Here is a 25,651-nt window from a genome sequence, read left to right on the forward strand (position 1 = left end):
CCCGAGTAGCTGGAACTACAGGCACCCGCCACCATACCCAGCTAGTTTTTTGTATTTTTAGTAGAGACGGGGTTTCACTGTGTTAGCCAGGATGGTCTCGATCTCCTGACCTCGTGATCCGCCCTCCTTGGCCTCCCAAAGTGCTGGGATTACAGGCATGAGCCACCATGCCCTGCCAACTCTTCATTTTAAATCGCACACATTAAGTACCTCAGTGTTTATGTGTCAGAAGTCTGTGCACGGTTTAGCTGAGTCTTCTGCCCAGTCTCACAAGGCTACAAATCAAGGTGTTGGCTGGGTTACATTCTCATCTGGAGGCTGGACTAGGAAAGAATCTGCTTCCAAGCTCATTTGGGTTGTTGGCAGAACTAATTTTCTGCAGCTATATGGCTGAGGTCCCTATTTTCTGACTGACTTTCAGCCAGGAGCTACTCTCATCTCCTAGGTGCAACCCAGAGTCCCTGCCACATGTCTCTCACATAGCAGCAGCTTACTAATTCTTCCTCCTGTTCTTTTTCCTCTTCTTGTTCTCCTCCTCCTCCTTCTTCTTCATCTTCCTTCTTCCTTCTTTCTTCTTCTTTAAAATGGAGTTGGGGTCTAGCTCTATTGTCCAGGCTTCAGTGCAGTGGCATGGTCATAGTTCACTATAACCGTGAACTCCTGAGCTCAAGTGATCCTCCTGCTTCAGCCTCCCAAAGTGCTGGGATTACAGTTGTGAATCACCACGCCCTGCTGGCAACTCACTTCTTTAAAGTCAACAAGGGCATTTCTCTCATTCCAATCTACTAAGATGGATCTTATATACTAGAATGTAATCATAACACTGACACCTCATCACCTTTGCTATATTCTACTGTTTCAAAGCAAGTTAAAAGTCCTGTCTGCATTTGAGGAGTAGGGATAATGTGGGAGGAAACACCATGGGAAAGAGATCATGATTAAGAACTACCATGTTATTCTATCAGTTCTCTTAGTACCTATTGATGATTTTAATTTCTTGTGGCACACTTTAGTAGATAATTACAGCAGGCTATTGGATGTGAGTCTAAAGCTTTGGGGATGGGTCAAAGCAGGAGTCCCAGATGTTACCTTCAATATCATACAGATAATAATAAGAGTGAAAGAATAAAGGAAGATGTGGGTAAAATTTATAGTTAGAGTATGGGATGGACTGGGAGAAGGCAAGTGTGAGATGACTTCAGGTGCCCTAAATTTTGTCTATTTATTATGTGGTGAGGATATTTGCCAAGACAAGTGGTTGGGGGGTCAGATAGGGAAGACTGAAGTAAGGGCACCAATTATGGAAAGTCACCAAGAGAAAGGAAAAAAGAGTTGGCAAAGGAAAATTTAAGAAAAGATTGTCACACAGTTCTGGGGCCTAACAGAAGTCAAGGACATGAATTAATTATTATTAATTAATCATGGAAACTATGAATATGATTGTTAATTTACTCTAGCAGTGCCCAGAAGTTCTGGGAAGGAAGAGAGAAAACAGTTTGAGGGACTTTGAGAATTGTGGTTGTGTTACTACCTCAAGGGTGGGAGAACAGTTTTGCCAAAGGAGTTGAGGGTATTTGTGAGCAAACTGCAGGTGATCAAGCCATCTGAGAAGTAGAGAGCAAGTGGATGGAGAGGTTCAGACAGAGAAAGCCAATCAAAACTTTCAGGAGATCAATATAGTGAAAATATGAGCAATGTAGAAGGATACAAGCTGTGCTGAGAGATTGTGATATTTGAGATCAAGATGTTTGATGTGGAATGATTCCATATAATGAGAAAATCCTGTGGGCAGCTTTAGTTTGCAGGTAGCAGCAATATCAGGGAAACGAAGCTCTTCAGAGTTGAGCAGGGCAAGGAAGTATGAAGCTTAATGCATGGTTTGTCTAAGAATAAAGAGGTCACTATAGTTTCTTTCAAGTTGTTGAAAGGACAAGAGACAGGAAAAGACTATGCCACTGTCTGAAGTAAGGCTGTGAGATTAATCAGAGGCAAAAAGATGGTGATAATGAGTGATAATGAAGAGAAATGAGTAGTATAGCTAAGTGACATTTCCCATAAGAGAACAGACACTTTTACTTTACTGTTGAGGCTTCTATCATAGAAGCAACACTGAACCAGGAGATCCAGCCCTGCTTCCACAGCCTGTGGTTGGTGGAACATGGGACATGGGGCAAGAGCATCCACCATCCCAGGAAGCTGCAGAGGAGGGAACACTATTGTGGGAAGAATGGGGGCTGTGCTAAGACATGAAATGGGATATTTGAGGATGGAAGAGTGTTTATGTGGAAGGAAATGGCCCAGAGGAAGAGGAAAAATTTTAGAGGGAAAGTATGGCAAGAAGGAAGAGAAAAGCATAGATGAATTTTTGGATACTAATGAAACTGAAGGGGTTATAACTGAATGATGGTAAATAATGCCAATTTAAACCCTGACTGTAATTTTGAATTCTTGATTTTGGTGAATCTTTTCTTTGTTTTTGTTTTTGAGATGGAGTCTCGCTCTGTCACCAGGCTGGAGTGCAGTGGCATGATCTCGGCTCACTGCAACCTCTGCCTCCTGGGTTCAAGTGATTCTCCTGCCTCAGCCACCCAAGTAGCTGGGACTACAGGCACACGCCACCATGCCCAGCTAGCTTTTTTTTTTTTTTTTTTTTTGTATTTTTAGTAGAGATGGGGTTTCACCATGTTGGTCAGGATGCTCTCGATCTCTTGACCTCGTGATCTGCCCACCTCGGCCTCCCAAAGTGCTGGGATTACAGGCATGAGCCTCCACACCCAGCCTGGTGCATCTTTTAATTAGCCAGAAAACGTCTCAATATTCAAAGTACATGGGTATCATACTTTTCAGAAATATCTGAAGATATCCTCTTGTTGCCTTTAAATATATTTAGCAACATGGGACACAACATTTTCTCCTTAAAAGTCTATCATTTAATATTGTGGAGGAGAATCTTGAAAACAGCCTTATTTTTATTCCTTTGTGGGAATAAAAGACAAATTATTTTTCTTGAATCCTTATGAATTTTTTTTTACTTCTGATATTCCAAATTTTACTGGAATGTCAACTATGATTTTTCGGGAAAATCTATTATGTGTAAGTTGAGTCTTATTTACTGTTCTCTGTTTTTCTCATTTCATTTGGCATTGTGTTTGCTTTTCTTTGTTGACTCTCTTTTAGAGAGGTGTATCAAGCAAAGTGTTTTCTCTGTGTCACTGATTCAATTTTCTACACTATCAGTTTTCTCTTTCTGGCTTTGAATGCAAATTTAAATATTGGTATTGCATTTTAGTTTCCTGTTGCTACTTCTTTATCTCATCTTCTTTTTATTATTTCTGTACACAGTTATATTTTTATTCATAGGTTGGTTAGCTTATCTCCTCTCTAATTTCTTTTTGCTTCATTGAGTCCACTTTCTTTTATTTTTGTTGAGAAGACAAAATAGTCACAGTCACATTCCAACATTTAATAGCTTTCCATTATAAATATTTTTTAAAACTATGATTACCTCTCCATTGTGAATACTGTATTCTTGTTTTTTATTAAATTATTCTTAAAATAATATTTTCTTTTTTTATTCAAACTTCAATGAGGAATGTTCTATCTAGTTCTAGATTTATCAACAAATAGCGTAGGTGGACTCTTCTTTGTTCTCTCTCCATATAGCTTGGAACTATTCGGATTCTTTTCAAAATTTTAGAGAGGTGAAATCATGGTTACTATTAAAATTTTCAATATTAATTGAATCCTTTAAGTTTCTGCAAAATTGATGCATGACTTACTATCTCTTATCTCTTTTCAATGAACTGGATAAAAATATCATTGCTAAATTATTTGAATTAATATGGATTTTTTCTTGCTAGAAGCAGAGAATAAAGAAAGTCACAACATTCATTTCATTCCTCTCTGGCTCCTTTTAATATTCCTTTATATAAAGAGATGCTATATTTTATGACCAAGGTTTTTTTCTCCCATTACCTATGTTGCATTAGAAGAATTTATAGTCCAAGAATGGATATAGAAAGACAAATTCTGAAAGACTGTAAAACAACATAAGGAGATGACTCCAAGATTGAGGTGGACACCTAGAAATCTTCCATTCTCTTTTTGACTGGCCTATATCCTGTCTTAACCTTATCTATGGAAATACTTCCTGGGTTCTAGCAGACCGTGGACAAATATTTATGTTCCTAATGCTTTAGAATTTTCATGCCTTTTTGGTATTTAATGGGATTTTGGAGGTGGACAAATTGGGTAACAGCTAGTTAAGTACAACCTTAACATGAAAGTTTGAGGAATCCATTAATATGTAATGGTGTATGTTAGTTATTTATAAGTGAGTGGCCAGAGAAAAGACTTATGAGGCATCCATAAAGCTAGGGTGGTTTTTAAATTTGTAAATTAAGACAAGAAGGCATAAAGAAACCCTACAGAATGCCACATAGATTAGAGGAATGGAAGATGAAGAAGGAATAAATGAGTTGAAGAAAGAGTTATCAGGTGATATGGGGATGAGGAAAAAGATTGTTCTGTGTAAAAACATGAAATTCTTGTGAAAGAAGTCAAGAGGGATGAACTCTTGAAACACCCTTTAATTGTGGAATGGGCAAGACAGTGACCACCTTCTAAGGGGAATTTCAAAGTAACAATGTTGGTTGATTTAAAGTTATCTTTCTTGCAATAGAAGATAATTGATTTGGGTGAATATCAATGATTTTACTTGTCATAATAGATAAGGTGGCATCAAGTGAGTGAAATTTACTGAAATGTTTGTTTTTATTTACAACAGAATACAATGCTTTATTCCATGACATTCATAGAATGTTATTTTAAGTGATCGGAACCCCCGCCTGAAAAACATTTCAAATTAATTTCCTGTTTTTTGTTTTTTGTTTTTGACAGAGTCTCTATCACTCAGGCTGGAGTGCAGTGGCACAATCTCGGCTCACTGCAACTTCTGCCTTCCGGGTTCAAGTAATTCTCCTGTCTCAGTCTCCTGAGTAGCTGTAATTACAGACGCCCACCACCATGCCTGGCTAATTTTTGTGTTTTTAGTGGAGACGACGGGTTTCACCATACTGGTCAGGTTGGTCTCGAACTCCTGACCTCAGGTGATCCACCTCGGCCTCCCAAAGTGCTGGGATTACAGGCATGAGCCACTGCGCCCAGCCAATTTCATAGTTTTATATGATATAATCTTAATCATATGCATATATAAACTGATTCATATCAGATTTAAAAGTCTAATTTACAGATGAAATTAAACAAGTAATACTTTTGCGTGGGTACATTATTTTTGATATGAGGTGACCTATATGTTTTGTCAAGTATATTTAATGACTTCATGGACTTGGTTTTTGCTCAATCTTGAAATCACTTTGTTGCCATTTTATATATATTTTGTTTTAACAGAATCCAAAGGAACAAGAAGGGATTTCAGAAGCTATGATAAACCTTGGCAATTAAATGCAAAGAAGCCTAAAAAATCAAAAAGTGACCTTGCTGTGTCTAATATTTCTCCACCATCACCGGACTCCAAATCATGTAAGGAAGTCTCTTATTCAAATGCTATTCAAAGCATGTAAGTTTATGTTGTTAAGAAAATGAAGAAAAGGTATTAATTGAAGCCCAACTTTTCATCTGATATTTCTGGCCTTTAATCTTAGTGAATTTCACTTTTACTCCGCATTTACATTGATCTTCATTCATACGTATGTATTTGCTTGCTTATATTCTCAAACATGTGTAATTCACTTGGACCCTTTTGAGTATAATATTCCTTGAAGAATATAAACTGCATGGAGCGGGTCTCTTGTTTCTCATAGCCAATTGTAGCATTACATCATATTGAAAGCAGTAGCTACCTATATTTAATGAAGTATGTAAAAGCAAATTAAATCTCTTAGAATAGAAGCAAAGAAGATTTCTATTCAAAACATTTCATAAAATTTTTAAAAAAATATTTCATCTGGGATTTTCCTGAAGTCCTATTCATTAATTTGTGATGGAAGTCCCTATATTCTCTTCACTACTACTGTAATATCTTTGTTTTTATGTTACTACAAAGGAATGACTGAGGTTGGGTATTTTATAAAGAAAAAAGGTTTATTTGGCTTACGGTTCTGCAGACTGTACAAGAAGCATGACACTAGCATCTGCTTCTTGTGAGAGCCGCAGGAAGCTTCCACTCATGGCAGAAGGTAAAGGGGTGCACGCATCATATGGCGAGAGGAAGGAGAAAGAGATAGCAGAGGGAGGTGCCAGGCTCTTTTTAACAGTCAGATCTTGTAAGAACCAATAGAGTGAGAAGTCACTCCTTACCATGAGGACAGCACCAAGCCACTCATGAGGGATTGACCGCCATAACCCAAATACCTTCCACCAGGCCCCACCTCCAATATTGGTGATCAAATTTACCATGTGATTTGGAGAGGACAAATATCCAAGCTATACCACCTAAGTATCCCTTCTCTCTCAATGGCCTACTGCTTTGGTAGCTACTGGGATTCTCCAGTGCTCTGCTATCCCCACATATGTATAAACATGTCAAAAATCTCAGGAGCCTCTAGCAAATCACAGCTATTCTTGGAAGAAAAGAGAACTTGCAAGCTGTTCTTCTTATGCATCAATTCCTTGTACTTGTTACAGGGTGAGATGTTTGATTTTAGTTTCAACAGAGAAAGGAGTAGGCAGAAAATATTTATCTTTGTTTGAAAATGTTTGAAAAACCACTATGTGCTAACTGGAATCTGCATCTGGGTCATTTGTGAAAGCAACTAAATTTAACTTTGTGAGCAGCTTCATTTACATAGTGGTACTCATAAAAAGTATTGCATTAACCACACCAAGTTCTTGTGAGAATTATATGAAGTGTTAACAACTTAAAATGTTCTTCAGAAATTGTGATTGTAACCAAATTGTCCTGCTTCATCAGTTTGGTATATAGAATTAAGTCCCAGCATTTAAAAAAATATACAAGTTTAAAATTTGCATGTCTTTTTTACAACAGTATAGGCAGTAATATCCAGCACAGTGCCTGTTTCAATTAATAAATGCTAAATGATAAAAATGAATAAAGGAAGAAATAAAAAATGAAATGAATAAAGTCTCAGTATCCCTTTTCATCATGGATCCCTACCTCTCTCTCTTTTTACTCTTGCTTTCTTCCAATGATAAGTTCAAAACCTTAGGAGATTAGTACATTACAGAATCAGTTCTGAATTTGACCACTTCATCATTACGGGGAGAATGCCTAAAGGTCCACTCATTGTGCAGGTCCTGTGTTCTTTGTAGGATGCTATGTAGCCACAGGGTGCTGCCGGTGGTCTGGCGTCTGAATATATTCCTTTTTACTCAGGTAACCTACTCCCAACCTCTAGTTTCACTAGACTGTTACCAAGCTTTTTAAAGCAAAAATAATAATAAAATAGCATACTTTAAAAAAAAAATAGCATATGTAGAATTAATATATATGACAATAAGAATACAACAGATTTAGGGTTATTCTTTGGAAATACTTGTTAAAACAAATTATTTCTGAAGTAGTAAAATATCTCTGTACATAGATTGTGATGAGTTAAAGATGCATTTTTCATCTCTAAAGCATCACTAAGAGCTAGCACAAAATGCTAAAATTAAAAATTAGTAGACACATTAGAATAGGATGTGAAAAAAAGTATTCATCCTCACAAAACAAAGGCAGGAGAAAAGTAACAGGGAAACAAAGAACAGATTGGAAAAATAGAAATTGGACACCAATATTGTAAGTTGAAGTACAGACGTGCCCACAATTATAATAAATATAAATGTACTAAACATTCCAATTAAAGCAAATATTGTCAGACTGAATAAAGAGTATAGATTTTTTAAAATATAAGAAACATACTTAAAACATGCAGATACAAACAGTTTGAAACTCTAACAAAAAGAAGCCTATATGGCTAAAGTAATATCAAACCAAATAAAAATTTAAGATAAAGGATATTACCAGAGATAAAGAGACCCTATCATAATCATAAAAGGTTATTTAATTAAGAAGACATCATAATACTAAAGCGTTATGCACCCAATAACAAAAGTTCTCAATACATGACACAAAAATTTATAGAACTAAAGGAAGATATAAACAGAATAAATTGACTGAAAAAATTTAGTAAGAATATAGACAATTTGAACAAGACTATCAACTGCATTGACTTAATTAATATTTATAAACACTATGCTCAACAAAGTTAGTCACATGGAAAAACAAACAAACAAACAAACACAACTTTGATCCTTACCTTAAATCATACCTGAAGAGGGGCAAAAACTTTTTAGAGATGTTCCAGTTACTATGGTTTATAACAAATCATGCCAAGACTTTTTTTTACATAAAATTAACATAAGATTAACCATCCTAAAATGTACAATTCAGTGGCATTCAGTACATTCACAATATTATGCTACCTAGCCCCTATCTAGTTTGAAAACATTTTCATCATCCCAAAAGGAAATCATGTACCCAGTAAGCAGTGACTCAACGTTCCCACCTCCTACCAGCCCCTGGCAACCTGCTTTTTGTCTCTATGAATGTATCTATTCTGGATACTGGCATAACTTGGAGATGTTGTGGGTTCAGTTCCAGGCCACTGCAATAAAGTGAATATCACAATGTCAGTCGCACAATTTTTTTTGTTTCCCAGCACATAAAAAAGTTATATTTATACTCTACTGTAGTCTAGTGTGAAACAACATTATGTATAAGAAAACAATGTACCTATTTTAAATAAAATACTTTATTGCCAAAGATTCGAACAATCATCTGAGCTTTCAATGAGTCATAATCATTTTGCTGGTGAAGAACCTTGCCTTGACATTGATGGCTGTGGACAGATCAGGGTGTTGGCTACTGAAGGTTGAGGTATCTGTGGCAATTTCCTAAAATGAGACAACAATGAAGTTTGCCAGTGGACTCATGGAGCCAATAGACTCTTCTTTTCATGAAAATGTTATTCATAATATGTGATGCTATTTGGTAGCATTGTACACAGGGTAGAACTTCTTTCAGAATTGGAGTCTATCCTCTTAAACCCTGTCACTGCTTTATCAACTAAGTTGATGCAATATTTTAAGTTGATGCAGTATTTTAAGTCACTGCTTTATCAACTAAGCCGATGTAACATTTTAACAATATTCACAACATCTTCACCTAGAGTAGATTCTATTTGAAGAAACCACTTTTTTCCACTCATCCATAAGAAGCATCTCCTCATCCATTCAAGTTCTATAATGAGATTGTGGCAATTCAGTCACATCTTCAGATGCCACTTCTATTTCTAGTTCTCTTGCTATTTCCACCATATATTCAGTTACTTCCTTCACTGAAGTCTTGTACACTTCAAAGTCATCCATGAGGGTTGAAATTAACTTCTTCCAAACTCCTGTTAATATAAATATTTTGATCTCCTCCCATGAATCACAAATGTTCTTAATGGCATCTAGAATGGTAAATCTTTTTAATGAAGTTTTTCAAGTTATTTGCCCCCAGGTCCGTCAGAGGAATCAGTATCTATGGCAGATATACCCATATAAAATATATTTCTTAGGTAATAAGACTTGAAAGTCCAGATAACTTCTTGATTCATGGACTGCAGAATAGATATTGTGTTAACAGACAAAAAAATATTAATCTCCTTGTACATTGCCATCAGCACTCTGGAGTGACTGGGTGCATTTTCAATGAGCAGTAACATTTTGAAAGGAAGCTTTTCTTCTTAGCAGTAGGTCTCAAGATCAGGCTTAAAATGATCGCTAAACCATGCTGGAAACGGATGTGCTGTCATCCAGGCTTTGTTGTTTTATCTATAGAGCACAGACAGAGTAGATATAGCATAATTCTTAAGGTCCCCAGGATTTTTGGAATGGTGAATAAGCATTGACTTCAACTTAAAGTCACCAGCTGCATTAGCCCCTGATAAGAGAGTCAGCCTATCCTTTGAAGCTTGAAGCCAGGCATTGACTTCTTCTCTCTAGCTATGAAAGTCCTAAATGGCATCTTGTTCCAACATGAGACTGTTTTGTCTACATTGACAATCTGTTTTTTAGTGTAGCCACCTTCATCAACTATCTTAGCTAGATCTTCTGGATTGGTGTGGCTTTTCCATCAGCACTTGCTACTTCATCTTACACGTTTGTGTTATGGAGATGGCTTATTTCCTTAAACCACATGAACCAACATCTGCTAGCTTTCAAATTTTCTTCTGCCGCTTCCTCAGCTTTCATGGAATTGAGGAGAGTTAGGACCTTGCTTTGGATTAGACCTTGGCTTAATGGAATGTTGTGGCTGATTTGATCTTCTATCCAGACCACTCAGACTTTCTTCATATCAGCAATAAGCTTCTTTCACTTTCTTATCATTTGTGTGTTTACTGGAATAGCACTTATAATTTTCTTCAAGAACTTTTCATTTGCATTCACAACTTGGCTAAATGTTCGGCACCAGAGGCCTAGCTTTCAGCCTACCATGTCTTTCAACATGCCTTCCTCACCTAAGCTTAATCATTTCTATCTTTTGCAGAGACCTGCAACTCTTCCTTTCACTTGAACACTTAGAGGCCATCGTACGGTTTTAGATTGGCCTAATTTCAAAATTGTTGTGTTTCAGGGAATAGGGAAGCCCAAGGTGAAGGAGAGAGGTGAGGGAATGGCTGGTCAGTGGAGTAGAGAGAACACACACATTTATTGATTAAGTTCACCATCTTACATGGGTGTGGTTTGTGGCACCTGAAAACAATTACAATAGTAATATCAAAGATCACTGATCACTGGTCACCATCACAGATATAATAATAATGGAAAAAATTTAAAATATTGTGAGATGTACCAAAATATTACACAGAGGCACAAAATGAGCACATGCTGTTGGAAAAATTAAGCTGATAGACTTGTTCAATGCAGGGTCCTCACAAATGTTTACTTTGTAAAAAAAACAACAAAAAAATGATCTGCAAAGCATTATAAAGTGAAGTACAGTAAAGCAAGGTATTCCTGTATATCATACGAGTGAAATCACAATGTATGACCTTTTGTCTCTGACTTACTTTACTTAGCATGTTTTTGTGGTTTATCTACATTGTGGTGGTATGTACACTACTTCAGTCCTTTTCTTGGCTGAATAATATTCCATTGTGTGGTTAAACCACATTTTGTTTATCCATTCGTCTGCTGATGGGTATTTTGTTTGCTTCTATCTTTTAGCTGTCTTGAATCATATTGCTATAAGCATTCATATACAAGCATTTTTATTACCTTTTTCATTATTTGGATAATAATTGATATTATATAATATAAATAATATAATTTATATTACTGTGTACTTGATTTGCTGGGTTATATGATAATTCTATGTGTAACTTCGAGGAGCTGCCAACTTTTTTTCAAAGAAGCTGCACCATTTCACATGCTTACTAGCAATATACAAGGGTTTCAATTCTTCATGTATTTACCAAGTCTTGTTATTTTCCATTCTTTCCTTTCCTTTTTTAAAAAAATTTACAGCCATCCAGTTGGATGTAAAGTGGTATCTCATTGTTGTCTTTATTTGCATTTCCCTAAAGGTTAATAGTTTTGAGCATCTTTTCAAGTGTTTCTTGGCCATTTTAATATCTTCTTTGGAAAAATGTCTATTCATACACTTAGCTCATTTTTAAGGGGGTTGTTACTCTTTATTCTTGAGTTATGAGAGTTTTTTGTATTCTGGCTAATAGATCCTTATCAGAGATATGATTTACGAATATTTTTTCCACTTGGGGGATTATATTTTTACTTCATTAGCAGTGTTATTTTATGTACATCAGTTTTTAATTTTGATGAAGCTCAATTGATCTATTTTCCTTTTTTTTGGCTTGTGTTTTTGGTGTCATATCTAAGAAACTCTTGCCAAATCCAAGGTCATAATGACTTATCTCTATAATTTCTTCTAAGAGTTATAGTTTATGCTCTTACATGCGGGTAGTTGTTCCATTTTGAGTTAATTTTTGCATATAGTAGATGATGGGTGTCCAACTCCATTTTTTGCCATGTGGATAATCCGTTGTCTCAGTACCAATTTTTTGAAAATACTATTCTTTCCTCATTGAATAATCTTGTCACCCCATTGAAAATCGATTAACCATGAATATGAGGGTTTATTTTTAGACTCTCAGTTCCATTCCATTAAGCTACATGTTTATCCTTTTGTGAGTACCACACACACTGTTTTGATAACTGTAGTTTTGTAATAAGTTTTGAAATTGGGAAGTATGAGTCCTCTGACTTTATTTTTCTCTTTTTCTCTCTCAGGATTGTTTAGGCTACTCTGAGTGCCCTGAAGTTCTATATGAATTTTAGAGTCAGTTGTTTAAAATATTTCTGCATAAAGGCCATTTGGATTTTCTTAGGAAATGCATTGAAACTGTGGATCACTTTGGAGAGTATTGGGAACATAACAAGGTTTCCAATTCATGAGCGTGTAATGTCTTCATTTATTTAGATCCCCTTTAATTTTGTTAAACAATGTTTTGTAGTTTTTGGTGTATAAGACTGGCATGTCCTTGGTTAAATTTATTCCAGAGGATCTTATTCCTTCAGATGCTGTCATAAATGGAATTGTTTCTTATTTTCATTTTCAGATTGTCATTGCCAGGGTGTAGAAATAAAACTGATTTTTGTATTTTGATCTTATTTCCCAAAATTTTGCTGAAACTAGTTTATTAGTTCTAACACTTTATTGTGAATTCTTTAGGACTCTCGAAAGATCAGATTATGCCATCTGAATATAGAGATAGTTTAACTTCTTCGTTTCCAATTTGGTTGCCTTTTATTTTTCTTTTCTTGCCTAATTGCCCCAGCTAGAAATTCCAATAGAAGGTTGAACAGAAGTGATGAAAGCAGGAAGGTATCCTTTTCTCATTATTCATCTTAAGGGAAAGACTTTTGGTTTTGTATCATGGAGTGTGGTGTTAGCTGTGAGTTTTTCCAAAATGCCTTTTATCATGTTGAGAAAGTTCTCTTCTATTCCTAGTTTGTTGGATATTTTTATGATGGAAGTGTGTCGCATTTTTTTCCAGTGCTTTTTCTCAATCAATTGAGATAATCATGCAGTTTTTCTTATCATTCCATTAATATGATGTGTTACATTTTATAATTTTCTTAAGTAACCCTTGAATTCCTAGGATAAATACTTGGTCGTGATGTATAATCCTTTTAATATGCTGCTGGATTTAGTTTGTTAGTCTTTTATTGAGGATTTTACATCTACATTCATAAAAGATATTGGTCTGTAATCTTCTTTTCTAGTAATGTCTTTATCTTTGGTACTGGGGCAATGCTGGCCTCTTAGAATAAATCAGAATGTGTTCCCTGTTCTTCAGTTTTTTTTGGAAGAATTGATAAAACTTGGTGTTAATTCTTCTTTAAATGCTGCGTTGAATTTACCAGGGAAGCCACTTTATCCTGGCCTTGTCCTTGTTGGGAGATTTCTTTATTACTGAGTCAAAGTCTTTACCTGTTATAAGTCTATTCTGATATTCTATTTCCTCTTGAGTCAGTATTGGTAGTTTGCATGTTTATAGAAATTTTCTAAGTCATCCAGTTTGTTGGCATACAATTGTTTATAGTATTCTCTTATAATACTTTTTAATTTTCTTAAAGTTTGTAGTAATGTCTCACTTTTATTTCTAATTTTAATAATTTGAGTTTTCTTTTTCAATCAATCTAGCTAAAGTTTTGTTAACTTTTTCATCTTTCTAAAGAACCAACTTTTGGTTTTGTTGATTTTCTCTATTGTTTTTCTATATTCTATTTCATTGATCTCTGCTTTAACCTTTACTGTTTTCATCCTTTTGGTAGCTCGGGTTTATTACGCTCTTCTTTTTCTACTTCCTTAAGGTGTAAAGTTAGATTATTGATTTGACATCTTTCTTCTTTATTAATGGGGACATTTACTGCTATAAATTTCTATCTGAGCACTGCTTCCACTGCATACTGTAAGGTTCGGTATGTTGTTTTCATATTTTTTTTTGTCACAAAGTATTTTCTAATTTATCTTGTGATTTCTTCTTTGTCTCATTCATTATAAATGAGTATATTGTTTAATTTTCTCATATTTGTGAATTTCCCTTTTTTCTTTTTCCTTTGACTTCTAGTTTTATTCTTTTGTTGTCAGAGAAGATACTTGGTATGATTTCAATCCTTTAAAATTTTTGAGATTATTTTGTTGCCTAACATAAGATCTCTCCTAGAGAATGTTCCATGCACACTTGAGAAGAATGTGTATTCTTGTTAAGTGGAATGTTCTGTGTACATCTGTTAGGTCTTACTGGTTTACAGTGTTGTTCAAGTCCTTCATGTCCTTGTTGGTCTTCCTTCTATTTGCTCCATTATCGAAAGTGGGGATTTTAAAGTCCACTACTATTATTATAGGGCCCTCTAACTCCTTAAATTATGTTAATATTTCCTTCCTATATTTTAAGGCTCTGCAGCTAGGTGTTTATATGTTTATAATTATTATATCTTCTTGATAGATTATCCTTTTTATCACTATATAATGCCCTTCTTTGCCTCCTATAATGATTTTTGTCCTAAAATCTATTTTGTTTGATATTAGGGCAGCCACCCAGCTCTCTTTTCATTAATATTTGCATGGAATATCTTTTGATCATTATTCCTTTATTATTCTTTCTCTTCTGTTCTTTTAGTATTAGCATTATATGTCAGCACATTATACATGTTGATCAAGTAAAAAAACTATGGACTCAATCAATAACTGAATGCTATTCGATACAAATTTACATCTATTTCTTATTGTAAATATAATGAGGTTAAAACTCTTTAGGAATAGAAGGATATTTTCTTAACTAAAATATTGCCTGGAATAAATATTTATAGAATAAAACCAAAAAATTTTCTGAGTATTGTTCATATGTTTTAAAGAAAAAAGGAAAAAGACATAAATATTTTAATAGTAATTAACTTCTGTGGGTAGAGAAAAACAGTTATCAATTCATTAAAAAAAAATTTCTGTCTAGCCAGGCGTGGTGGCTCACGCCTGTAATTCCAGCACTTTGGGAGGTGGAGGCAGGTGGATCATGAGGTCAGGAGATTGAGACCATCCTGGCTAACACAGTGAAACACAGCCTCTACTAAAAATCCAAAAAAAAAAAAAAATTAGCAGGGCGTGGTGGTGGGTGCCTGTAGTCCCACCTACTCGGGAGGCTGAGGCAGGAGAATCACTTGAACCCGGGAGGCAGAACTTGCAGTGAGCTGAGACCGCACCACTGCACTCCAGCCTGGGTGACAGAGCGACACTCTGTCTGAAAAAAAAAAAAAATTTCTGTCTAAAATTTACTTAAAATAGCGACTATATATTAATCAGAAGAACTTTCTGAAGAAAAAAGCAACTTCTTAGCCCATTCAAAAGATCGTGAGCTTGGTAGAATGTAATATCTTCAGTGCAGAGTGTTTTGTTACCTTAATCCCCATTTATATAGAACAGTGACAAACACATAATTTATGCTATGTGAATGAGTGCATAAAAGATTGAATGAATAAATGAATAAATGAGGATAATGTAAAGATGGATTTTTACTAAAATGTATTCTAGCCCTTATGTAATATTAGTTTAGAAATTGTGCATTTTCAAATGCACTTATACAAACCAAAAAATAGCACTTATACAATTCAAACTGACATAGGGACAAAGATCTGCAAGGTAACATTATAGTATCAATCTTCAATAGTTATGTGTCATAGATAAGATAAGTAGGTTTTGATGAAGGTTTTGCCTTGTAATGTTTTGGCATTTTCAAATAACCAAAAAATAGCACTTATACAATGCAAGCTGGCATAGGGACAAAGATCTGCAAGGTAGCGTTATAGTATCAATCTTCAATAGTTATGTGTCATAGATAAGTATGATTTGATGAAGGTTTTGCCTTGTAATATTAACTATTTCCACTGGTTACCTATTGTATGGAATGGTTGCAGATCATGAGAAGAATTTTGGCAGAAATGACAAGAAAGACATTGTCTATCAATATTCTGTGCATGATAGTGAATGCTGATCCTTTATAACCATTTCAAATTTATAATCCAGATGAGAAAATTGAGGTAAATATGTTGGTTTAGGTTAAAACCAAAAATTGATATCAACTCTCAGTTGTTTTGTTTATGCTCCTGCATTTAAGGGAGGCTTTCTCAGGGTATTTTTTTAAATGATGCATTTAACACAGAATATATAAAGATAAATAGCTGCATATTTATAGACTGTCATTATAATTTTAGGAAAAAAGAGTATATATGTACATATATGTATAGAAAGTATAAACTACATAAATATAAAAAATGAAGACAGAAGAACAATAGCTGAAAAATCATGATATGGAAATACAGAAGGCAGAAGACATGAAGTAATTATCTCATTATAATCAGTTTTCAGTATATTATAACTGTAGTACTGGGGATATTTCCTGGCATATTTAAAATGAAAGTAGAGTACTTGGGGAGAACTTTCAGATAAGAACATTAGCATTTATTAAATTTTAGAAAACAGGGTTGAAAGTTATTTTGGTTCAAAAGAAATATATAGGCAGTATCTCAAATGTTATGTGGAGGAAACAGTAAATTTATTTTAAACTCATAAAAACGATTGGTGGAGGTCATATTGAATTAGAATTTGATGACTATAATAAAGAATTGCTCAAAAATTAACACTCCTTAATATACAATAGGCTGCTTTGTAACATAGTGTCCTCAGCGAAGACTGAGGAAAAGCTATTTGCAAGGTGCTGTGGGTACCTTGCACCTGCACTAGAGTGAGCTCTGCGTCAGTGACCCCAAAGACTCTTCCTAATCTCAGATTCTGTCATCTTCTTCTATAGGTTTTATTAGGTAGCTGACACTGTTCTTCTATTTTTCATTTTCCCTGTGGATATTTTTTAAAACATTTTTAAATGTTAACCCTTTACTTTGTAGTATAGTATGACTTAAATAATGTTTTCAATCTGTCAGAAAATTTTAGAGACATTCTCATCCAAAGACGGTATACCAGACAAATGACTTCCCAAATTTATTTCCATTACTTATAAAAACAGCTTTTGAAATCACCCAGCATGGGTGATTAGATCCTGATTATACCATGGCTTTGGTTATCCTAGTTTGATTCCCATGATAAGTTAGGCAAGATTTATTACATGTATCAAATTGTCAGAAGCTACAAAAACATCAAAAGAAATTGGTCTCAGTTCCTCTCAAAAGTCGCCAAGGAAATGTTCTTGGGTATGATATTAATTAGTTCTCTATTGTGCAGCATATAATTTTCCCAAAACTCAGTGGCTGAAAACAGCAACAATTTGTGGTTTCTCATGATTCTGTATGTAGACTGGCCAGTTCTTCTGCTGGCCTCACCTGACGTGCCCATGTGGTGCATTCAGTGGGTAGGTCTGCAGATGCTGGGCTCAGCTGGGATGATGGGAACCTGGGCTGTGTCTGGTAGATATCCAGGGATATTGACTAGAATTAAAAAACAAAAAAACCCTGAGTTCTTATTTTGTAAATTTAAAAGAAAATATAAAGAGAGACCTTGATAACATATAGTGATTAGCAGAAAATCAGATAATGTAGTGATACAGATTGCAGATTAAAGAAATTATTCAAAGAGGGTTAACAAAAGTGCCAAAGTTTTGAAGAATCTGATACAAATATTGTTTTTTCCACTCCCTCATCTGAACTTCTCTCTCTTAAACCTAGGTTCCTCCATAGGCTTCCCCTGGGGAATGGTCTGTGAGGTAGCAGTCATGGGCCTCGAAGTGTTTTCTGGATTGATCACGGTTACTGTGTCTACTCTCTGCTGCTAGCACGCTGGCATGTTAGTAATTTTAGCTGATATCCCTGTCCCAGGTTCCCTTAAACCAAGAAACTCAGATGAGGCAGCTGCATTCATTTTTTAATTTCTAGATTTATTTAAATCACAGAAGTAATATTTATTTATTTTGACAATGTAAAATATACAGACCTGTAGAAAGAGAAATAGTCTCCTTCACTTGTCTCCCATCAAATTCTACTCCCCTAGAAATAGTTTGTGTCTTTGTATATTCTTTCCTTTGTACACATTAGCAGATATGATATGGATGGGTTGGTTTGCTGTATAAAAGTGACCTTAAACTGTACCTATTCTTAAGCAATGTGTTTTTATTATTTTTAAATGCATTGTCTGGCTATCATTAAAAAGAAAAATAATAGATGTTAGCAAGGATGCAGAGAAAAGGGAACTCAGGGAACTCTTTTATTTTCTTTTTTTCTTTTTTTTCTGAGATGGATTCTCACTCTGTCACCCAGGCTGGAGTGCAGTGGCATGGTCTCAGTTCACTGCAACCTCCGTCTCCCAGGTTCAAGTGATTCTCCTGCCTCAGCCTCCCGAGTAGCTGGGACTACAGGTGCATGCCACCACGTCCAGCTAATTTTTGTATTTTTTTTAGTAGAGACGGGGTTTCTCCATGTTGGCCAGGCTGGTCTCGAGCTCCTGACCTCGTGATCCACCCTCCTTGGCCTCCCAAAGTGTTGGGATTACAAACGTGAGCCACCGTGCCCGGCTGAAAAGGGAACTCTTATACACTGTTAGTAGGAAGGTAAACTAGTACAGCAACTATGGAGAACAGTATGGAGATTTCTCAAAAAACTTAAAATAGAACCACTATTCAATCCAGCAATCCCACTACTGGGTATCTACCCGAAGAAAAGCAAACAATATATCCAAAAGATACCTGCATTCACATTTCTATTGCAGCACTATTCACAATAGAAAAGATGTGGAATCAACCTAAGTGTCCATCAGCAGATAAATGGATAATAAAAATTTGGTGCAGGGTGAGAGCCAAGATGGCCGAATAGGAACAGCTCCGGTCTACAGCTCCCAGTGTGAGTGACGCAGAAGACGGGTGATTTCTGCGTTTCCATCAGAGGTACCGGGTTCACCTCACTAGGGAGTATCAGACAGTGGGCACAGGACAGTGGCTGCAGCGCACTATGCGCGAGCCGAAGCAGGGCAAGGCATTGCCTCACTCAGGAAGCACAAGGGGTCAGGGAGTTCCCTTTCCTAGTCAAAGAAAGGGGTGACAGACGGCACCTGGAAAATCGGGTCACTCCCACCCTAATACTGTGCTTTTCCGACAGGCTTAAAAAACGGTGCACCAGGAGATTATATCCCGCACATGGCGCGGAGGGTCCTACACCCACGGAGTCTCGCTGATTGCTAGCACAGCAGTCTGAGATCAAACTGCAAGGTGGCAGCGAGGCTGGGGGAGGGGCGCCCACCATTGCCCAGGCTTGCTTAGGTAAACAAAACAGCCAGGAAGCTCGAACTGGTTGGAGCCCACCACAGCTCAAGGAGGCCTGCCTGCCTCTGTAGGCTCCAACTCTGGGGGCAGGGCACAGACAAACAAAAAGACAGCAGTAACCTCTGCAGACTTAAATATCCCTGTCTGACAGCTTTGAAGAGAGCAGTGGTTCTCCCAGCACGCAGCTGGAGATCAGAGAATGGGCAGACTGCCTCCTCAAGTGGGTCCCTGACCCCTGACCCCTGAGCAGCCTAACTGGGAGGCACCCCCCAGTAGCGGCAGACTGACACCTTACACGGCCAGGTACCCCTCTGAGACAAAACTTCCAGAGGAACGATCAGACAGCAGCATTTGCAGTTCATGAAAATCCGCTGTTCTACAGCCACGACTGCTGATACCCAGGCAAACAGGGTCTGGAGTGGACCTCTAGCAAACTCCAACAGACCTGCAGCTGAGGGTCCTGTCTGTTAGAAGGAAAACTAACAAACAGAAAGGACATCCACACCAAAAACCCATCTGTACATCACCATCATCAAAGACCAAAAGTAGATAAAACCACAAAGATGGGGAAAAAACAGAGCAGAAAAACTGGAAACTCTAAAAAGCAGACTGCCTCTCCTCCTCCAAAGGAACACAGTTCCTCACCAGCAATGGAACAAAGCTGGACAGAGAATGACATGACGAGTTTTGAGAAGAAGGCTTCAGATGATCAAACTACTCCGAGCTACAGGAAGAAATTCAAACCAAAGGCAAAGAACTTAAAAACTCTGAAAAAATTTAGACAAATGTATAACTAGAATAACCAATACAGAGAAGTGCTTAAAGGAGCTGATGGAGCTGAAAGCCAAGGCTGGAGAACTACGTGAAGAATGCAGAAGCCTCAGGAGCCAATGCGATCAACTGGAAGAAAGCGTGTCAGTGATGGAAGATGAAATGAATGAAATGAAGTGAGAAGGGAAGTTTAGAGAAAAACGAATAAAAAGAAATGAACAAAGCCTCCAGGAAATATGGGACTGTGTGAAAAGACCAAATCTACGTCTGACTGGTGTACCTGAAAGTGACAGGGAGAATGGAACCAGCTTGGAAAACACTCTGCAGGATATTATCCAGGAGAACTTCCCCAATCTAGCAAGGCAGGCCAACATTCAGATTCAGGAAATACTGAGAACGCCACAAAGATATTCCTCGAGAAGAGCAACTCCAAGACATATAATTGTCAGATTCACCAAAGTTGAAATGAAGGAAAAAATGTTAAGGGCAGCCAGAGAGAAAGGTCGGGTTACGCTCAAAGGGAAGCCCATCAGACTAAGAGCGGATCTCTCCGCAGAAACTCTACAAGCCAGAAGAGAGTGGGGGCCAATATTCAACATTCTTAAAGAAAAGAATTTTCAACCCAGAATTTCCTATCCAGCCAAACTAAGCTTCATAAGTGAAGGAGAAATAAAATCCTTTACAGACAAGCAAATGCTGAAAGATTTTGTCACCACCAGGCCTGCCCTACAAGAGCTCCTGAAGGAAACACTAAACATGGAAAGGAACAACCAGTACCAGCCACTGCAAAATCATGCCAAATTGTAAAGACCAGCGAGGCTAGGAAGAAACTGCATCAACTAACGAGCAAAATAACAGCTAATATCATAATGACAGGATCAAATTCACACATAACAATATTACCTTTAAATGTAAATGGACTAAATGCTCCAATTAAAAGACACAGACTAGCAAATTGGATAAAGAGTCAAGACCCATCAGTGTGCTGTATTCAGGAAACCCATCTCACGTGCAGAGACACAAATAGGCTCAAAATAAAAGGATGGAGGAAGATCTACCAAGCAAATGGAAAACAAAAAAAGGCAGGGGTTGCAATCCTGGTCTCTGATAAAACAGACTTTAAACCAACAAAGATCAAAAGAGACAAAGAAGGCCATTACATAATGGTAAAGGGATCAATTCAACAAGAAGAGCTCACTATCCTAAATATATATGCACCCAATACAGGAACACCCAGATTCATAAAGCAAGTCCTGAATGACCTACAAAGGGACTTAGACTCCCACACAATAATAATGGGAGAATGTAATACCCCACTGTCAACATTAGACAGATCAATGAGACAGAAAGTTAACAAGGATACCCAGGAATTGAACTCAGCTCTGCACCAAGCGGACCTAATAGACATCTACAGAACTCTCCACCCCAGATCAACAGAATATACATTTTTTCAGCACCACACCACACCTATTCCAAAATTGACCACATAGTTGGAAGTAAAGCTCTCCTCAGCAAATGTAAAAGATCAGAAATTATAACAAACTGTCTCTCAGACCACAGTGCAATCAAACTAGAACTCAGGATTAAGAAACTCACTCAAAACCACTCAACTACATGGAAACTGAACAACCTGCTCCTGAATGACTACTGGGTACATAACAAAATGAAGGCAGAAATAAAGCTGTTCTTTGAAACCAATGAGAACAAAGACACAACATACCAGAATCTCTGGGACACATTCAAAGCAGTGTGTAGAGGGAAATTTATAGCACTAAATGCCCACAAAAGAAAGCAGGAAAGATCCAAAATTGACACCCTAACATCACAATTAAAAGAACTAGAAAAGCAAGAGCAAACACATTCAAAAGCTAACAGAAGGCAAGAAATAACTAAAATCAGAGCAGAACTGAACGAAATAGAGACACAGAAAACCCTTCAAAAAATTAATGAATCCAGGAGCTGGTTTTTTGAAAGGATCAACAAAACTGATAGACCGCTAGCAAGACTAATAAAGAAAAAAAGAGAGAAGAATCAAATAGACACAATAAAAAATGATAAAGGGGATATCACCACCGATCCCACAGAAATGCAAACTACCATCAGAGAATGCTACAAACACCTCTACGCAAATAAACTAGAAAATCTAGAAGAAATGGATAAATTCCTTGACACATACACCCTCCCAAGACTAAACCAGGAAGAAGTTGAATCTCTGAATAGACCAATAACAGGCTCTGAAATTGTGGCAATAATCAATAGCTTACCAACCAAAAAGAGTCCAGGACCAGATGGATTCACAGCCGAATTCTACCAGAGGTACAAGGAGTAACTGGTACCATTCCTTCTGAAACTATTCCAATCAACAGAAAAAGAGGGAATCCTCCTTAACTGATTTTATGAGGCCAGCATCATCCTGATACCAAAGCCGGGCAGAGACAAAACCAAAAAAGAGAATTTTAGACCAATATCCTTGATGAACATTGATGCAAAAATCCTCAATAAAATACTGGCAAACTGAATCCAGCAGCATATCAAAAAGCTTATCCACCATGATCAACTGGGCTTCATCCCTGGGATGCAAGGCTGGTTCAATATACACAAATCAATAAATGTAATCCAGCATATAAACAGAATCAAAGACAAAAACCACATGATTATCTCAATAGATGCAGAAAAGGCCTTTGAAAAAATTCAACAATGCTTCATGCTAAAAGCTTTCAACAAATTAGGTATTGATGGGACGTATCTCAAAATAATAAGAGCTATTTATGACAAACCCACATCCGATATCATACTGAATGGGCAAAAACTGGAAGCATTCCCTTTGAAAACTGGCACAAGACAGGGATGCCCTCTTTCACTACTCCTATTCAACATAGTGTTGGAAGTTCTGGCCAGGGCAATTAGGCAGGAGAAGGAAATAAAGGGTATTCAATTAGGAAAAGAGGAAGTCAAATTGTCCCCGTTTGCAGATGACATGATTGTATATCTAGAAAACCCCATTGTCTCAGCCCAAAATCTCCTTAAGCTGATAAGCAACTTCAGCAAAGTCTCAGGATACAAAATCAATGTACAAAAATCACAAGCATTCTTATACACCAATAACAGACAAACCGAGAGCCAAATCATGAGTGAACTCCCATTCAAAGAGAATATTTGCTTCAAAGAGAATAAAATACCTAGGAATCCAACTTACAAGGGATGTGAAGGACCTCTTCAAGGAGAACTACAAACCACTGCTCAAGGAAATAAAAGAGGATACAAACAAATGGAAGAACATTCCATGCTCATGGGTAGGAAGAATCAAGATCGTGAAAATGGCCATACTGCCCAAGGTAATTTATAGATTCAATGCCATCCCCATCAAGCTACCAATGACTTTCTTCACAGAATTGGAAAAAACTACTTTAAAGTTCATATGGAACCAAAAAAGAGCCCACATCGCCAAGTCCATCCTAAGCCAAAAGAACAAAGCTGGAGGCATCACGCTACCTGACTTCAAACTATACTACAAGGCTACAGTAACCAAAACAGCATGGTACTGGTACCAAAACAGAGATATAGATCAATGGAACAGAACAGAGCCCTCAGAAATAACACTGCATATCTACAACTATCTGATCTTTGACAAACCTGACAAAATCAAGCAATGGGGAAAGGATTCCCTATTTAATAAATGGTGCTGGGAAAACTGGCTAGCCATATGTAGAAAGCTGAAACTTGATCCCTTCCTTACACCTTATACAAAAATCAATTCAAGATGGATTAAAGACTTAAACGTTAGACCTAAAACCATAAAAACCCTAGAAGAAAACCTGGGCAATACCATTCAGGACATAGGCATGTGCAAGGACTTCATGTCTAAAACACCAAAAGCAACGGCAACAAAAGCCAAAATTGACAAATGGGATCTAATTAAACTAAAGAGCTTCTGCACAGCAAAAGAAACTACCATCAGAGTGAACAGGCAACCTACAAAATGGGAGAAAATTTTCGCAACCTACTCATCTGACAAAGGGCTAATATCCAGAATCTACAATGAACTCAAACAAATTTACAAGAAAAAAACAAACAACTCCATCAAAAAGTGGGCAAAGGACATGAACCGACACGTCTCAAAAGAAGACATTTATGCAGCCAAAAAACACATGAAAAAATGCTCACCGTCACTGGCCATCAGAGAAATGCAAATCAAAACTACAATGAGATACCATCTCACACCAGTTAGAATGGCAATCATTAAAAAGTCAGGAAACAACAGGTGCTGGAGAGGATGTGGAGAAATAGGGACACTTTTACACTGTTGGTGGGACTGTAAACTAGTTCAACCATTGTGGAAGTCAGTGTGGCGATTCCTCAGGGATCTAGAACTAGAAATATCATTTGACCCAGCCATTCCATTACTGGGTATATACCCAAAGGACTATAAATCATGCTGCTATAAAGACACATGCACACGTATGTTTATTGCAGCACTATTCACAATAGCAAAGATTTGGAACCAACCCAAATGTCCAACAATGATAGACTGGTTTAAGAAAATGTGGCACATATACACCATGGAATACTATGCAGCCATAAAAAATGATGAGTTCATGTCCTTTGTAGGGACATGGATGAAATTGGAAATCATCATTCTCAGTAAACTATCGCAAGGACAAAAAACCAAACACCGCATGTTCTCACTCATAGGTGGGAATTGAACAATGAGAACACATGGACACAGGAAGGGGAACATCACACTCTGGGGCCTGTTGTGGGGTGGGGGCAGGGGGGAGGGATAGCATTAGGAGATATACCTAATGCTAAATGACGAGTTATTGGGTGCAGCACACCAACATGGCACATGTATACATATGTAACTAACCTGCACATTGTGCACATGTACCCTAAAACTTAAAGTATAATAAAATAAAATAAAATAAGAAATTCTAATAAAAAAAGAAAATTTGGTGCGTATACACAATGAAATACTATTTGGTCATTAAAAAAAAAAAAACAATGAAATCATGTCATTCTCAGCAACACGGTGAAACTGGAGGTTATTATCTTAAGTGAAATAAGCCAGGCACAAAAAGTCTAATATTGCATGCCCTCACTTATATGTGGGAGCCAATAAAACTAATCACATGGAGGTAAGGGATTGAAAGATAGATAACAGTGACTGGGAAGGGTGATTGGGGCATGGGGGAAAATGAGAGAAGTGGGCTAAAGGGTAGCATAAGCACACGGTAAGATAGAAGGAATAAACTCAATGTTTTATAGAAGAGTAAGGTGACTATAGTTAACACGAGTGTACTGTACTCGGTAGATGCACACCCTAAGTGTTGATTAAATATGTTCTCTATGTTGATATTATTATGATTAATTAATTAACATTGTTCACAAGCCATACAGTGACTTGATCACTATGTGTTATACACATGTAACAAAATTTCATGTATACCTTATATATTTGTAGAAATAAAAATAAAAATAAAATGTACCATGGAAGTATCTTTATGGTAATATACTTAGATTTAACTTGCCCT

At 36.8% G+C, this 25,651-nt stretch overlaps 1 protein-coding gene across 5 annotated transcripts in view; it reads left to right on the forward strand.

The window, feature by feature from the left end:
* The window catches only part of C7H8orf34 (chromosome 7 C8orf34 homolog), a 485,474-nt gene that overhangs the window by 108,565 nt on the left and 351,258 nt on the right, over positions 1-25,651 (forward strand). For all 5 annotated transcript variants that reach the window (XM_034966203.4, XM_034966201.4, XM_034966200.4 and 2 more), the window contains exon 3: positions 5,410-5,541. In XM_034966203.4, coding sequence (XP_034822094.3) covers positions 5,410-5,541 — 132 coding nt within the window. The remainder of the gene's footprint in view (positions 1-5,409; positions 5,542-25,651) is intronic.

The sequence above is a fragment of the Pan paniscus genome, chromosome 7 (genome assembly GCF_029289425.2).
Source record: "Pan paniscus chromosome 7, NHGRI_mPanPan1-v2.0_pri, whole genome shotgun sequence".
Lineage (NCBI taxonomy): Eukaryota > Metazoa > Chordata > Mammalia > Primates > Hominidae > Pan > Pan paniscus.